Below are 16,788 nucleotides of genomic sequence, written 5' to 3'. Positions count from 1 at the left end.
GTTGATGTGTGACTAAAGCAGGATTCACTCAGGTCTTCCTGATTTCTATTCATTATGTCAACTGAATATACTTATCCTGATTCATAATTTATCTATTTTGATAAAACTAAGAAAGAAAGAAGACTATACCCAAGAAAACAAGGTAATCCAAAATTTTTCCAAATCTCTACTTTTCTTCAAGATTTCTTTTTTTTTCCTTTTTTTGTTTCTTATCCAAATTTAAAGCTAAAGGAAGAATAAAATGTTATTTTTTCCCAATTCAAATCAGTACCCTTCATATTTCTTCTCGTCTCCATTTTACTTCCATTCTTTCACCCTTAAAAAAAAAGAATCCCTCTTGCTGTTCTTACTATTTTCTATCCATGTAAGTCTTCCCATGATGCCTCATCACTGGTACAAGTGAACTTGAGTTCACAAAGACTGTACCAGCAGAATATAAGCCAGTACATTCCCTAGGAAGACCTGAAATCCAGTCTAGTGAAGGACTTAGGTCAATTGTCCCCTGGACATCCTCAGCCTAGCTGAGAGGCTCATCACCAGAGCCCTGGACATCCAGGAACATTTTGGTAGGGCAAAGGTAGGAAAAGAGGGGCAGAAAACTCAAAATCTACTAAGTTCCTGCTTTTCTGAAGCAATTAGAACAATGAATATGTTGGACTTAAGAGTCAGGGGAATATGAGTTCAAAACCCACATTAGACATTTAGTAGTTATGACTAAGCAAATCTCTTAATTCTCTTTAACCTGTTTTTTTAATGTGAAAAAAATGGAATAAAAGTATTGGTCTTGTAAGAATCAAATCAATTATGTAAAGTGCTTCACCAATTTTAAAGTTTTACATAAATGTTATCATCATCATCATCATTATCATCATCCTCCTCCTCCAAATAGCTCCTTTTATCAGGTGAGAAAACTTCCAGTAAGCTATGTATCCATTCCAACCTTATCCATCAGTTACTGGGGACTTAAAAAAGTATAAGGTGCTTCTGTGTAAGAATTTCATTACTTTATGACAGATATTAAGCCATATTAGCAAGTCAATATTGGAGCTATCTTTGGGGTGAAATACAGCATTGTAAATATAGTGTAAAGATACTTTTAGTCAAATTAGTTCAAAGATTAGTTGTTACTAATTTAATCTTTTTTTCTATCATTTAAGACTCATTTACACTGAAAATAAATCAAGATATGATTTTATATGTAGTTTTAGTTACTATTTTCTATCTTAAAGTAGGCATTATAAATTCATAAATCTGACAACTGATTTAATCTGCCACTGAGACTTTATATTGAGACTGCTATATGATTTTGGTACAATATAATTTATATTGATTGTTGTGTTTCCATTTGCTTTAGTGAACTTTTTGCTTATTTGATTACATTGATTCTAGCAGCCCAAGCCATTTTGATTGGAATGGCTAATAGTACTTTATATTCTATCATGAAACTGGTAAAATAATCATTCATTTAATGAATTGTTGGAAAATTAATCTAAATCTCAAGATGTGTAATCAGTCTTGAGCATTTTGGAATACTGAGTTAAAATAATGGCAGTGAAAATACTGACCCTCAGTTCTTTTCTTGGGTTCAATTAGCATGGCTCATCAGAATACTCCAATTCAATTACTGAATATTTAATCTAGATATAAGAGAGGACATGTACATGCTTAATTAAAAAGCACTTATATTGGAATGTTTTATTTGTGTGGCCACAAGGCAGTGTAGTGGATCTAGACTTGAAGACTTCTTTTTGGGTCCTTCCTAGGTGTGTAACATTGGGCAAGTAACAGCAACTTGGAACATCCTAGAAAGACCTTAAGCACTAGGACAGAATTTAAGTCTGTCATCCAAAGGTCAGCCTAACTGAGCTCAGAAAAATTCATCACCAGAGTGTTGGTTATAAAAGGATGATTTAGAGTTAGGGAATAGATGCAGAAAAATTCACAAAACTATCTGCTAAATTATTGCTCTTCTCTCTGCCTCAGTTTCTTCATCTGTAAAATGGAGCTAATAATAGCAACACCTTAAGTTATTGTTATAAGGATGAAATGAGATATTTCTAAAGTGCTTTTACAAACAAGAAATTATAGAAATGTTATTAATTTATTGTTGTTATGGTGATTTATATCTGTAACAGGCAAATTTCCATTTATAAATATTTTAGACATAGAACTATAAAAAATATATACTTCTAGGTGACACAGGATTTACATACATTCAAATAGCTGGCATAGGGACAAGAGAATTAAACATGATTAATAATATGGATGAGATGCTTACTATTGTGTGTCATATTAGAAGGAGGACCAGTCTTGCAATTAGGAACATCTGGCTTAAATACTGCTTCTGACACATACTAATTATATGATCATGAGCAAGAAACTTCACCTATTAGTGCTCTATATAACTATGATGAAAAATTACAGATATGGTCCATATCTGCTTTGATGGCATTTCGACACTAGGAACTTTCTACATTAATTAGGATTAGACATTTTTTTAAATAGGCCAGTCAAAAACTGTTGGATGGAATGTTGCTACAGGAATGAGGCCCTCACTTCAGTATCATAGGAAGGGGGTGGGGGAAATTGGCTTTTAAAGTTCAGCAGTCTCAGAGGTACTTCTCAGTAGATATCTTTATTAGAAGAAGATTGAAATGAAAGTAGGCATCTTGTAGGAAAATGGCAATGGTAAAATGGGGTCAATAACCAAAGCATTTTTTACAATGCATATTTCTGATGAATTCCAAAATCAATTGTGGTAAGGAATAGAAAGCAGAGATTTATAGATACTATAGAATGCATAGAGATGACAGATCAACAGCTAGAAAGCACAGGCCTGAGGACAACCCCAAATCTCTAATGTATATCATATGCATTTCACAACTATAAATAAATGCTTATTGTTTTAAATTGTCAAGAAAACAATTCTTGGTATCAATGCTTTTCAACAAGAATCTGCTGTGATGGGTATAATCCATATCAGTATTAAAAATATTTAATTTTGTGTTAGGTGGATCAATTTTCCATACATTTTATTGTTGTGCTTGAAGACTTTTCTGTGACAATGTCTGAAACATAAAAATAAGAGTAATTAGAAATATAGAAAATTTTAAAATTGACTAGACATTAGCTTACTACTTCCGAATTTTATGTTTGTAGATTTTTGTGCACAAACAGAAACCAAGTCTTCTATAGATATTGAAAGTTTTTCAAGAAAAAAAAATTACAGAAAATACACTTACAGAGGAAATATAATAAGTCAAATTAAATTTGTTACAATGAATCAAAGCTAAATTCTAAGATGGCAAAAAAAAAAATTAAACTTCACTCATTTCCCATGTGACAAGAGTCAGAGGTTAAAAGCAATCTAAATATGTTCCCACACAACCCGAAGATAAAGAGTTTTCAAAAATAGAATCTACAACTTTTTGTTATAATAAAAAGAAATTTTGCACTAAGTTTTAAGTTCGGATATCATAAAAGTATAATTTATGCCTATCAAAAACAAAAAGCTTTTAAGCATTATGATAGTTAAATGGTTTCTTCACATTAATCCTCTAATAACAGATCTTCAGTCAAAAAGAGTTGTTGTAAGGTGAAATTTGAAGTTTAAAAAAAAAGTTTTAAAAGTATATTCTCTTCTCTTATAATGGTGCCTTGATTTACACAGTACCTAAATTCTGTAGAGCTCAAAACATATCATGTATTTATTCTGTACATATTATTTTTTTCTGGTAGAAGCAGATCCAGATGTTTCAGTTAAATTTGCTTCTGATAGAATTCAGTTTCTTTTGGTGAGGTAAAAAAAAAGTCTAACATACTGAGATCCTAATTTATTTATCTATTTATAAGGCAAAAAATCTTATTTTCATCATGTAAATCCATTTGAGGAGAAACATTCTAACTGCAGTGGACTGCATTAAATAGAATATTGACCTCTCAAATTGCTCTTACATTCTGAAAAACATCATTAGTTAATCAAAGGAAAAGCCTCTGAGACTTTATAATGGAGAAGGTAGTGTTGAGAATTAAGTCCTCTCTTACTTTGTATAACCAGTAGAGAATATTTTCTTTCCCAGTGTATTTTTATATTATATACTACATTTCCTTGAATATTTGGAATTTCACAGACAAAAAGTTCATCTTTTCTTTTCCTTTTGATCTTGAATATATTTCATGTATATTATAAAGGAAATCTAGATAATCTAGCTTAGCTTAAAAGAGAGTATATCTTAAAACTAAATGGTAACCACTGAAAAATATCATACTGAAAAAATCATAGCTGGCATTTAGAGAGATTTTCAGGTGCTATTATTGAGTAGTTTTAATCATATTTGCCTCTTCATGATGATGCCATATGGAGTTTTCTTCACAAAGATGATAGATATATAAATATAAATATATACTGTTAAGTCTTTATAATTATCAACTCACTTGACCCTCCCAATGTCATCCCCATAGAGATGAGGAAACTGAGTCAGAAAAAAAATAAGAAATACAACTTATAAATTTTCAGAGATACCATTCAATTCCAAATCTCTCCTAGCTCTAAGTTTTATAGTCTTTCAACTATACCATAAGTCTCTAGGGCATTGATATTAAATAAATGATATAAAAGGGAAAGTTATATGGACAGAACCATTTTTAATGCCTTAAAAAAATTATTAACTTAAATGTAGAAAGGACCTCATTACAAGGGAATCCCAGGGCATGGACTCTAAAGACAGCATAGTGAGATTCAATTGTAATGATTATAATAATAATTATTATTATCATCCTAGCACATCTTTGCATAGATTGATGAACTACTATCATAGCAACTTTAAGATTCAGTGAATCAATCATCAGACAGTTAAATCACCTACCATGTAGTAGGTAGATACTATTACTGAAGTAAAGATGGCAAACACTCTTTTCATTTTTGACAAAAGGCTCGTGATGCTCAAAAACTTTGTTCAGAGTCACAAATCTACTAACAGTTAAAGGCAGGATTCGAATTTGGGCCTTTTAAAACCAAGATCTAGTGTTCTTCCCAGTTATAAAACTATTTTAAAATGTGCAAGATGGCACAATAGTTAGGGCACTCAGGAGAAAATGAGTTCAAATCTAGCCTCAGACACTTGACATTTGCTGGCTGTGTGACCCTAGGCAAATCACTTCACCCCAATTGCCTTATACCTCTCACTCCAATGTGCTTGTTTCCCATGTCTCCCAAGATTTCCCTTGTCTTCTGGATTATTTACTAGCTGGTCCTTAAATTTAACATTCCTTCTGTCTCCATGCAATCTCACAAGCCATCCCTACCTTTCATAATCTTTACCCTTGTTCAAGGCTTAGTTTAATTTCTGCATCACAAAACCTTCCCTTTTTCTGCCTGCTGCTAGTCTTTGTTACCTTCTCTGTGTTATTTTATATTACATTTATCTATGCACGTTTTGTAGACCCTACCCCAAGGAATGTAAATTCCTTGACAATTAGGCTTGTTTTATTTTTATTTTTGTATCTGAATCTGGAGAGGTACATATTAAATGTGTAATGAAAGTCTATTAAATTTAAGTGAATTGAAAGAAACTATTCTAGTCCAAAATAAGATCTTCTTCCAAGTGTAACACTTAGTATCATAGGAGTTTGAACTAAAAAGGACTTTAGAAATCATCTACTCTACTCCCTCATTTTACACTACTCACTAATTAGTTAATCACAACTATAGTATTATTTTTGTTTAACTGTGCTGGCATTTTAACTTTCTGGGAATTTGTATATAAAAGACTTATAGTCTTTTCTACCTAATTAGAATGTAAGTTCTTTGAGGGCAGGAATCATGTCTTTATACTTTGATATTTTTCCTTCTCCCTATTACATATAAAACAAACGATGATTAAGTAATCATGGATGATATAAGGGCACATGATCAGTGGCTTTCAGGATTCATGTTTCAGATTGCCCAAAGTTTAAAAATAAGGAGAAATTCTCAAGAATACCATATTTTAAAATATCACAATAGCATATGGAAAGTAGCATATACAATATGATGTGCAGAGCTCATAAGAAAAAAATTAGATGAACATAGATATATATTTTAAAATGGTCCTTAAATTAAAAAAAAAAACCTCTTTGCTCCAAATTGTCTGTCTAGTTATTTTCATACTCAAATAATTATCTCTTTCTGTTTATCATTTTTCTTATGATAAACCAGATTACCCTAAAATTATTTTAGCTTTAAATAATATGTATTTCATATGTGATATGTGTATGTGTATATGTGCATGTATGTATATATGTAGTCATATAATTAGATTAAATAATATTAGACACAAATTAAATCATTAATAAAATGTTTTACCAATTCCAAAAACTCTATTTCTGATCGGAGAGCTTCATAAACACTTTCCATGTCTTCTTCCTTATAAAGTTCTAATTCTTTTTTAAGTCTGTTATATTAAAAAAAAAAAAAAACAAAACATATCAGTATGGCACACTCTACTCTGTTTTATATAACTATTTCCTAAATTGAGATAGATAGACTTGTAGTTCTTATAATCAGAATTGTGAAGTCAAGACTGGATGATTTGGAATGAATATTAAGTGTTCAAAGCTCTGAAAGAAATATTTGATACTTCAATAAACTCTCTTAAGAAAACAAAAAAGTGAATAAATAATAGATGCTTAATAATCCTTGAACCATAAAGGAAGCAAGCATAGTTCAGTGTACTGAACAGAGCTAAGAGACCTGGAATCTATTACTGCAAATAACTAAGATTTATATATAGTGCTTTCAGATTCATAAACCCTTTGCCCCAGAATAAACCTGTGAAGGTACAAATATCCCCATTTTAAGGATTAGTATCCTGAGGCTAAGAGAGATGGAATTAACTATGTTACCATCACAATGGCAATGCAAACTGATGACATTTGTATGACATTAGAAGTCGTTTAATCTCTTTTGGCCTTGAGTAAGTATTTATTTAAGGCAACTTCTCCTCTGTCATTAAAAAAAAAAAAAAAAATTAAGAAAAAAGTCCCTATCAGTTTTCAACTTCTATAACTCAATTTATAATTTCTCAAGACACTACTGCACATCTGAAGATATACTTAACAAATATGATAGTTTAATTTCAATGAGATCAATTAATCTTAATCATATCTCTCTGCCCTGATTAAGCCTATTTTCCTCTCTGATTTTAGTATTATTTTCTTATTTTCTCCATAAGAAAGTATGTGTGGTATGTAATTTTAACCCTGAAAAAAAGCAACAAGAAACATCAGATTTACAACAGGGAAGGGAGAAAATTACCCTCACATATCTTAAATGTATTGTGTTCTGAACCTGAAAAACTCTTGAAAAATAAATAGAAATTCTGAAATACAGCTCATAAGAAAAAGATATAAGAAGTTATTAATTTTGCATAGTAGAAAGCTGCAATCAGGACTATGGGACATATATTTTAATGAATAAATGGGAAAACAATATCAAAGGTAACTAAGCTTTATAAGTCTATTGGCAGATTCAGAAGGGAACACAAAGTCAATGCATTTTTTTATAATTTTGTCAAGATGTAAATTATAACATTATATATATATATATATATATATATATATAATATTTTTCTATATGTATATGTAACATTTAATAAGAAAGTTATCCCAAATTAAATCTAATTATTTATTTATTAGAATTTTGTGTGATTAAAAAAAGAAACTTTAAAAACAACCCAGGGGAGAGTTCATTTAGGTTGTATAAAGCACACTTAAATTCCATACTGCCTTATTAGATACTTTCATTTTGCTTCATTTTTATTTATTTTTAAATAAAATGGAACCAATCCCTCTCCTATCATGCCATTAACTACAAATACATTTTCCTGTGAGTTCTTTCTTGTTCCTCATAACAACAATGCTGATCAAGACTTCCCCCCAACTCCTTTTTAAAGTTGGTTAATAATAACAGAACAAGAGGGCATCAAAATTAAGGAGGAGGATATTTAGAGCAAATTAAAAGAAATATTTTTTATACAGCATACAATCAAGCTATAAGATTCATTCTTACATTGAAAGGTCTGTTGTTAGATTTAAAAGAGGAAGCAATGATAATGTTATGAATATTAATAACATTTGCAGTGAGAGAAAGCAGTATAATGGTAAGCAAAGCTCATGCTTCATTGCGTGGACTGATTGCCTGCAATAGTCACCTCCTCCTCTCTTTCACAATGACTAAATGCAGTTACCTACTGTGTGTAAGGCACCATGGTGAACATTAAATCTGAAGATTTAAAATAAAAATAAAGAATAACCTACAATTTGTATAGAAAGTTTACAAACTAATAGAGAGAAAGTCTGGTTTAACCTTTTGTATCATCAGTCATTAGGGTCCTATTAAACATGGCCAATGTTTGAAATTAATTTAGTAATTAATTCCATAGTTTGGAATTGAGATTTTTCCCCCTAATTATCATTCAGAATAGGATCAGTAACTTTTCCATATCATAGGAAACCTTCATTGAAAAGATTCCTAGTCCTGAAATAAACTTGAACATTAAAAGTTTTATCTTAACTAAAGTGCACAAACATTTTAGAATATTCTTTGAAATAGCAAATGCAGTTTTAATAGTTTTCCATAAGTGGGGCAATATTATTTCAAAGTTTAGAGGTAAGACTGGCAAAATCACTATAATTCATTAAAAGCATAACTTTTGTACTAATCAATTGATTCTACTATTAAATTTTCCTTTGTACTTATTTAGAAGGTCAGATATTACAGTATGTGCCAAGAATATTACACTCACAAAACAAGGGATGTCTGTTAGCTTAGAGGCTACACAATCAATGCTGTAAAGACGCCTCTGTTAGTGAATAAATGATGAACTTTTACCAGAAGGGCTGCAGAGTCAACAGAAATATTCAACGAAATTCTGCAGCAAAGATTGGACCTAGAGTTACAGAAGGAACTTTATGTCTTAAACATATTTCAAAATAGGACTATCTCATTTGTATAAAATCATATTATCGAAAATTTTGTAAAAACTTTTGTAGAAATCTGAAATACTTTCTTGTTAGATATATGTACCTTTGGTTGCAAAATATAGACAGGATTTCCTAAAAGCTATTTGTTTCAAAAATCTTTTCTTTTTGGATAATGAGAAAGATCCATGTTAAAATGAACTTCTGAAAATAACTACATTATCTACACATAAAAACATTTAAAGAGGTCCAGGATAGTTTGGTGTCATATAATACTATCATATCATATCATATATTATTAAGTATAAATCTAATCATTGTCAGTGTTACATGTATTGCTATTTTAGACATATTTTACAACAAGAAATATGAAAGCATTAATTTACCATATTATAGAAATACACTATAAAGTACAGAAATTGCCAACCTACATTGAAAAAATTCCCCTCATCTTGAAGTTATAGATCATATGAAATTATAGGTCCTGTTTTTATCTTTATCCCAGTGGTAAGTGCCTAGTAAAGTTAATACCTTGCTCATTATATGATACTAATTAAAACCCATTATTTTAAAGTGCAAAAAAACAAAATGATCTCTCCTTCCTTTTAAATCTCTTGTAGAATTTTGTCTAGATTTTTCCTCTGTCCTCATTAGCTAACCTTGTTCATTCGTTCCTTCTCTCTCTCTCTCTCTCTCTTTCTCTCTCTCTCTCTCTCTCTCTCTTTCTCTCTCTCTCTCTCTCTCTCTCAATGTCTTTCTGTATCTCTGCTTCTTTCAATGATTCTCTGCCTCTTTCTCCCTATGTCTTTCTCTCTTTTTTCTTTCTCTCCTCTTCTCTCATTCCCTCCATCTCTCTCCCTCTCCCTCTGATCTCTCTCCCATCTATCTGTTTCTTCTCTATCCCTCTCTCTCCTCTTTTTTCTTTCTTCCCTTCTTTTTCTCTCCTCTTTCTTTTCTCTCTTCACCCCTTCCCATCACTCTTTCTCTTTCCCTCCTATCCTCTCTTCCTCTTTCTCTCTCTCACATATTCTAGTCTCCCCAGTTCTTATTTCATTAAATTAAAAATAACAACAACAACAATAATAATAGCATTTAATTTAGGTTTAAAAATGACCACTCTAACACTTACTGGTTCCATAACCATAGGCAAATAAATTCATTTGCCCCTCTAAATTTCAGTTTTCTCAGCTATGTAATGGTGATAATATTATTTATATTAACTACTTCACAGGTTTGTCATGAGAAAAAATAGTCTCTAACACTTTAAGTGAACATATGTGAATTATTATTATTGAACACTGCCAAAAGGCAGGGATTGTGTTTTCTGTCTTGGTTTCTATCTTCACTATCCATCTCAGGTTTTTTTACTGAATTGTTGTTAAATGTTTTCAAATCTGATACCTTCTATCACTTCCTCTCATATTAGGGAAAAATGCATTGGGATTATATTCAGAAATTGAAAACTATTCTATCAAGAAGTGGGAAAAGAATGAAATAGCTATCTCTTATACTGAGTGTTCATTGATTTATTTTTTGCCACAAATAAATGTTTTTCCCCTAACAGATTATAACTCAGAACATTTAGAATAAAAGGACTACCACAGAAAAAGATAAATAAAATGTGATTTTTCAAGGAGTTAAGATTTTTTTAAAAGAAATTCTATTTTTCATAAAAACTTAACTAGGCATATCACTTTCATGCTTTATTTGGAAAAAAAAAACATGAAGTTCACATAAGCAAGATGAAAAAATGGAGAAACAAAAAGAGGAGGGTAGTATAAAAGTAGTGTAATGCTGACTATTCAATGAGTATGTTTCCACTATTCTGTGGTCTTTGCTAGTCAAAAAGCAGACACTCAGTTTGCATAAAAAAGAATGGTCAAACCTAGCTCAGTCTCAGTAACAGGAACTTGATCTAAAGTTCTTGGGGGAAATAAAAAAATTCATTTATCTATGAGGTCCTAGGTTAGGCAACATTTTGTAAGTTCTACTACTATATCTAGGGCTACTGCTTGGCTTAGCAGATAGATAGCCAGACCTGAAGACTCATCTTCCTGAGCCTTACACACTAACTATGTGACCCTGGGCAAGACACTTAATTCTGATTGCCTCAGTTTCTTTATCTATAAAATGAGCTGAAGAAAGACATGGCAAACCATTCCAGTATCTCTGTCAAGAAAACCCTATATGGGGTCACAAAAAAATGGGCACAACTGAAAACAACTGAACCACAACATCTTCTATATATAACAAGGTGGAGAATTGATCTGACTTCTAGAATTTGGAATAGATTGACCCAACTGAGTGATAAACTGTTACTCTAGGGTTGAAATTAATGGTTGCTTTGCTACTGTACCTGATGAGTATTATTTCAGAGATCTTAATATGGGAATCTTTTAGAAAGAAAATTTTCAAAATATTATGTTAAGATTTCTAAATACAGAAGAAAGAAAACCTTTAAAAGAGATACCACCAAGCCCTCTTTTCTCCAGACTTGTGGATTTCCAGAAACTGAAACTAAAGACTTGGAGATTTGCCTAGGGGGCACTGATTTGCCCAGAACCTCACAAAGGTCTGAATTAAAGTCAGGTCTACCTGACTCCATGGCCAATTCTCTCTCCACAAGATATCCAGTATAAGTGACTGGCTTTGTAAATTCACAGATGGCATAGAAATAAGTTTCAATAACTAACCTTAATAGTGACGAAAACCAAGGAAAAGCTACTAATTATGAGAGTTTTAGTAATAGAAAAAAATTATAAATCAGGGTACTCTGATTATTACACAATAATCAGCCTAAAAGAAGAAAAATGATGCAAATGCTTTTTTTTACCAAGATTTAATAAGAATAATATCAGTAGTAATAAAAATAATGCATCATAATTTATTTTAAAGATCCTCGCTACCAAGACTTAAACAAGAAAACAATAAAATGTTTATATACCACATTTAAGACATTTCAGCCCACTATAAGAAGATATTTCTTCTAAAATATTTAAAATAAATTGAATGTTTAAGTTAAATTTGGGCCTTTGTGATTTTAGTTTATTAAATACTGTCACATATGCTAGTTTGCCAGCAGCATCAGCCTGTAGTTACTGCACTAGCTATAAGATTGATGGTCCTTTTCCCTAAAGCTTTATACTCAGTAACTTGGCTCTTCACACTTGGGATATCTTTTGTGAAACTGACAAGGGAACTAAGTAAAGTTATACATTTAGAAGAATATAAAGTGGGAATAGATAAGTATCAGAGCACTCCATTCGTACTTTCCAAAATGCAATGAATGGATAGGGTGCATGGACCAATGATTCTTTCCATCCAAATTTCCTCTGCTGCCATTTGTTAGAAAACAAGTGTTCCCTAACAGACTATATATGCTTAATTTTCGCCTAGAGCATATTTTTATGGCTGAGTTATAAACCTCTGAAACTGGGGTTCATAATGGAAATCCTTACAATACTGACTGTAATGATGCTAGTGGGCACTGCCATAAAAAAAGTCTAAAACAATCAATGAGCAGATTGTCATTACAGAAACTCATTTTGCATCACACAGATCACTCAAGAGATTGATATTTTCTGCTTATAAAACTTAACATAAAATTAAATTGCAAATATTTTCTCAAAACCACTAGAAAGATGGCCTAAGGCAATACACTGTTAATATGAAGCATTTGTTCAGCTCTAGTGGACATATTTCCTGTATGATTTATGTGAAAGAAGGCTTCATTTGCTTCTTCATGGTTTTAGTAATGAGGTTTCTTTTTCTCATAATATGAAACCCAAGAAGCAAAACTGGGTTTTTTTAAATTAATCCAGCAAATAAAAACTGAATTATTAAATAATGCGAGTCAAATTAATACATTTGGGATTTTTTTCTTGAAACATATGACCATAAGAAATTTCAGACACATGCTATTCTTTGTGTTATAGGATTGGGCAAAAAGCACATAAAAATTCTAAACATCAGAAACACTTTTTCATTCTTCATGCACATTACAGAAATTATCAAATTTTTATAAAGTAGTGTATTGGGGGGTTTTTTCTGATTTTTTTTCCTGAAATATAAGAATGAATGAGAAATTTTATGTGGTAATTTTTTAAAAAACAAAAACTTAAAAGTAGCAGAAGATAAAACTGTTACAAATGAAACCAATTTTATCATCTTTCATTATACCTTAGATGAAAATTTAAAGGTCATCTAATCTGATTTGATACCCTACTTTTTCAAATAGAGAAACTGAGACTCAAAGAAAGTTTAGCAGAGCTCAGAATAGAAATTTAGTCAAATATCTTCCTATATAATAGACTGCTTCTCAAGTGAATAGCATCGAATATACAATGATTTTAGAGGAAAACATTATATATAAAGACAAAAATGTTTTAAAATATTAGTAACATATGTTTGAGCAGGTATAGAACTGTACTTTTACTAATATAAGAAGTTCCAAGTTTGGAAGTCCCTCCCACCATTGCAGTTCACTTCTTCAACTTTTAGTAGTGGAGGGTTGCCTGAGGAAATGTGTTTGAGTGCCTTGTCCACTGTCACAAACAATGAGTGACATAATGATTTCATGAAAATCAAGTCTCTCTGTCTTGAAAGCTAGCACTCTGATATTCTTCACAGTCTCTTAATAACATAGTAAACCATGAAATTTATATGTAATATTTTTCAATTAGTTAAATATTAGATTATCCTTTTTCATAATTCTTTATCTGGAATTTAAACTTAGAATTTCACTGAAATAATTAAGCAAAGTAAATATTTTATTTAAAGGTGATGATAGGGTTCCATTTGTAACCGATATAGACATGAAGAGGAGAAGATTCAACAGATACATCCCAAGTATCCACCAATGAATGACATTTTAGAACTAGGATTCCTAGGAGCATTTTGTGAAGATTTCTAAGAGGAATACATTGGAAAGAGAGGAGCTAAGAGATGGAATCCATGCTTCATGTTGGAGTCATGTGGACATTCTGGGGTGAAGCATTGGTTTTGTACTCCTCCCCAGCTTTTCCCCTACTAAGATAAGACTGAGACAAGGACATTACTCTGCCAGAGAGGATGATCATTGGTAAGAGGCAGCGTCTCACATCTCAAAGACAATTTCCTTCTCTCCAAGTTGGGGAAGACAATAACTCCCATAAACTGAATGTCTCCTCTATATTCTTGCTTTCCCAAGAAGGGAAGGAGTCTCAAGCAGTAAAAGCTGAGGCTGGCTGCTATTATATCCATAATAAACCCTAACCTTGTTTGCTTCCTTATGCTGTTTTTTCCTCTTTATATAAAGAAAAAGTGGAGGCTTGTTTTCATGTTTAATGTGAGTAGCTCTGATGGAGATTTGGGGAAATATATGCATCTGTGTCAAAAAGCAAGCAATCTCTCCAATTTCAGCTTCTGGTAAAAGGGGAATGGACAAAGTAATAGTTTAACACGAGGGAATTACAAACACATCTTTTGAGGTACTTTTTGAAAACCAGGCCACATACCATGCTGGTATTGCATGTGTATTGCAGGTATTTCCCTGCAAGGGAAAAACAAGAGAATATTCACATGGCCCCATTGATGCAAGATAAAATTTCTATTCCAACTCTTGATTCCTTTCTTTCCAGCACTTTTCCCCCAGAAATCTTTACCAGAAAAGCCCTTAGAAGTTCTAGTTACAAAACAAGGACTGGGGATGGTTCCAAGGGTAGTGACTGTCATGGTGCCTTATCTCCAGAACAATGAAGAATATACAATTATAATAGGCCTTACCTTATACATTCAGGGTCATTCTGAGGCTTGTTGCTGATTCTGAACTTTTCTTCCTCTAAAAATTTGGTGGTACATATAGCTTCATTTATGTTATTTTCAATAACTAAAAGATAAAAATGACACAGTCACTCCTAAGATTGGTTTCTCCTTGTGACTATCAGCTAAGCGACCTTGGAAGTTATTTCTGTGGGTTTATTTCCTATACTTGGAGATGAGTGGATTGAAATATTTTCCCTTATATATCCAAGATTCTTTGATTCTATTAAGTATCACCTATATTCTCCTATACAAAATATTTCAGTACTTTTTTGGTTTAAATGTACAAAATTGTGCAGTTGATTTAAAAAAAAAACTATTTCAAGCTATTAACAAAATTTAATACAAAAATAATTTAACTCTTTCTCTTCCCATCATAGCAAACACACACATAAACACACACACACACACATAAATAACCCCAACAACCAACAGTAACAACATCAAACACTACATTATAAAACAAACTGTCTCTGACTATTATTTTAAAAAAACCACCACTATGTCCCAAGTGGTCAATATGGTATTTTTGTTGTTGTTCAAAGACTTCACAGATTCTCTTTCAATGTGACTTTGCCAAAAAGAAAAACCTCTAATGGAAAGGCAGTATAATAAAGTTGGTTTATATACTTTTATCTTTCCTTTATTACCATATAGACATATAATCATTCCCATTAGAGTTTATAAGACTTAAAATTATTAAATATTGAAGTAATACCTTTAACTTTTTTCTGAAGAATAAATAATTCCTGCATCAATTCATTCTTTTGTAGCTGAAGTTCATTTAATTGAATGCTCTTATGTTCCATTGACTTCATTTCTGAGAAAACATTTATTTAATATAGCAATTATCATTATAGCTCTCTGTTATAGTCAATATTGGATTATCGGCGTAGTAAATTTTTAGGCTTAAACTGATATTCCCCAGCTGTCCAATATACTCCTAGGCCACTTTCATCAATCAGTCAGCCTCATGTACATGCTATCATGTGCATCGTAATTGCTAAAGTGGGAGTTCACATTTTATAACCACTTTAAGATGTGAAAAATGCTTTGCATATGTTATCTTGTTGTATTTTCCCAATAATCCTCCAAAATAAGCATTTGAGATATTATTATCCCATTTTAGAGATGTGAAACAACCTCAGAGAAAGTGACTTGCTAGTGGTAGTATCGTGTGTCTAACCAAAGAAACTTATGCCTTCATTCCTTGAGATTCAGCTCCTATTATGCATTAAGTATTGATTGTACTTAGTTCTAGCTAGAATTGGATGGTAAAACTCTTCCACAAACTTGCTGTTGTGACCCACTTTTAATTTCAATTTCCCTCATTCTGTGGGTTTCTGTGCACATGTAGAATAGTTAAAATAGGCCTTCCTGATTAATATTTAGAGAACTCTTTTGCTATTTGTTATATTAATTTATCTGATCACTTCAATGGCAACAAGTCAAGTCCTTTGTCTAGAAATTCAAGTAAATGTGAGTCCCAACTGCTTTGGGTCTTTGATCTGAGCACACCCCACATCCCACTGTCCTTCAGACCCCCACTATATGTGCTGCTACATGACTAGTAGGGATGAAGAAGCTTTCTACAGCTCTATCCCTGACTAAATCACTTCCTCTTTGTCTATAACTTCAATTCTACACTTGATAGTGAATATCAATAAAACTATTTTGGCCTATCCTAGTATTGATGAATGCTATTCAAAATTAGTTGCCAAATGGTTTATGCATACAGAATTTAAAGTATTTTAAATTAAAATCATGGGAAATATAATTAAAAGGTAACATAAAAATAAATTGCATGACAGATTTTAAAAGATATCTGAATTAACTATTCTCCTGTTCCTATCCATCCATGAAGATAACATAAATCTTGTCTATTAAATATAAATATAATTACATGTTAATATCCAAAGGAGAGTAGATAGCACAGTGGGTAGAATGCCAGACCTAAAACCAGGGAGACTCATCTTTGTGAGTTCAAATTTAGCCTCAAACACTTATTTAGCTGAGTGACCCCAAGCAAGT

At 31.7% G+C, this 16,788-nt stretch overlaps 1 protein-coding gene across 1 annotated transcript in view; it reads right to left on the bottom strand.

The window, feature by feature from the left end:
• Positions 1-2,629: 2,629 nt before the first annotated feature.
• The window catches only part of CCDC172 (coiled-coil domain containing 172), a 52,378-nt gene continuing 38,219 nt past the window's right edge, over positions 2,630-16,788 (bottom strand). The window contains exons 6-9 of the mRNA XM_051973966.1: positions 15,476-15,577; positions 14,722-14,824; positions 6,344-6,431; positions 2,630-3,068 (exon numbers count right to left, since the gene is read on the bottom strand). Of these exons, the coding sequence (XP_051829926.1) occupies positions 3,033-3,068; positions 6,344-6,431; positions 14,722-14,824; positions 15,476-15,577 (329 nt within the window). The 3' untranslated portion in view covers positions 2,630-3,032. The remainder of the gene's footprint in view (positions 3,069-6,343; positions 6,432-14,721; positions 14,825-15,475; positions 15,578-16,788) is intronic.

The sequence above is a fragment of the Antechinus flavipes genome, chromosome 2 (genome assembly GCF_016432865.1).
Source record: "Antechinus flavipes isolate AdamAnt ecotype Samford, QLD, Australia chromosome 2, AdamAnt_v2, whole genome shotgun sequence".
NCBI classification, from domain to species: domain Eukaryota; kingdom Metazoa; phylum Chordata; class Mammalia; order Dasyuromorphia; family Dasyuridae; genus Antechinus; species Antechinus flavipes.
Note: the sequence above shows the minus strand (reverse complement) of the source record. Positions and strands in the feature narration are given on the sequence as shown.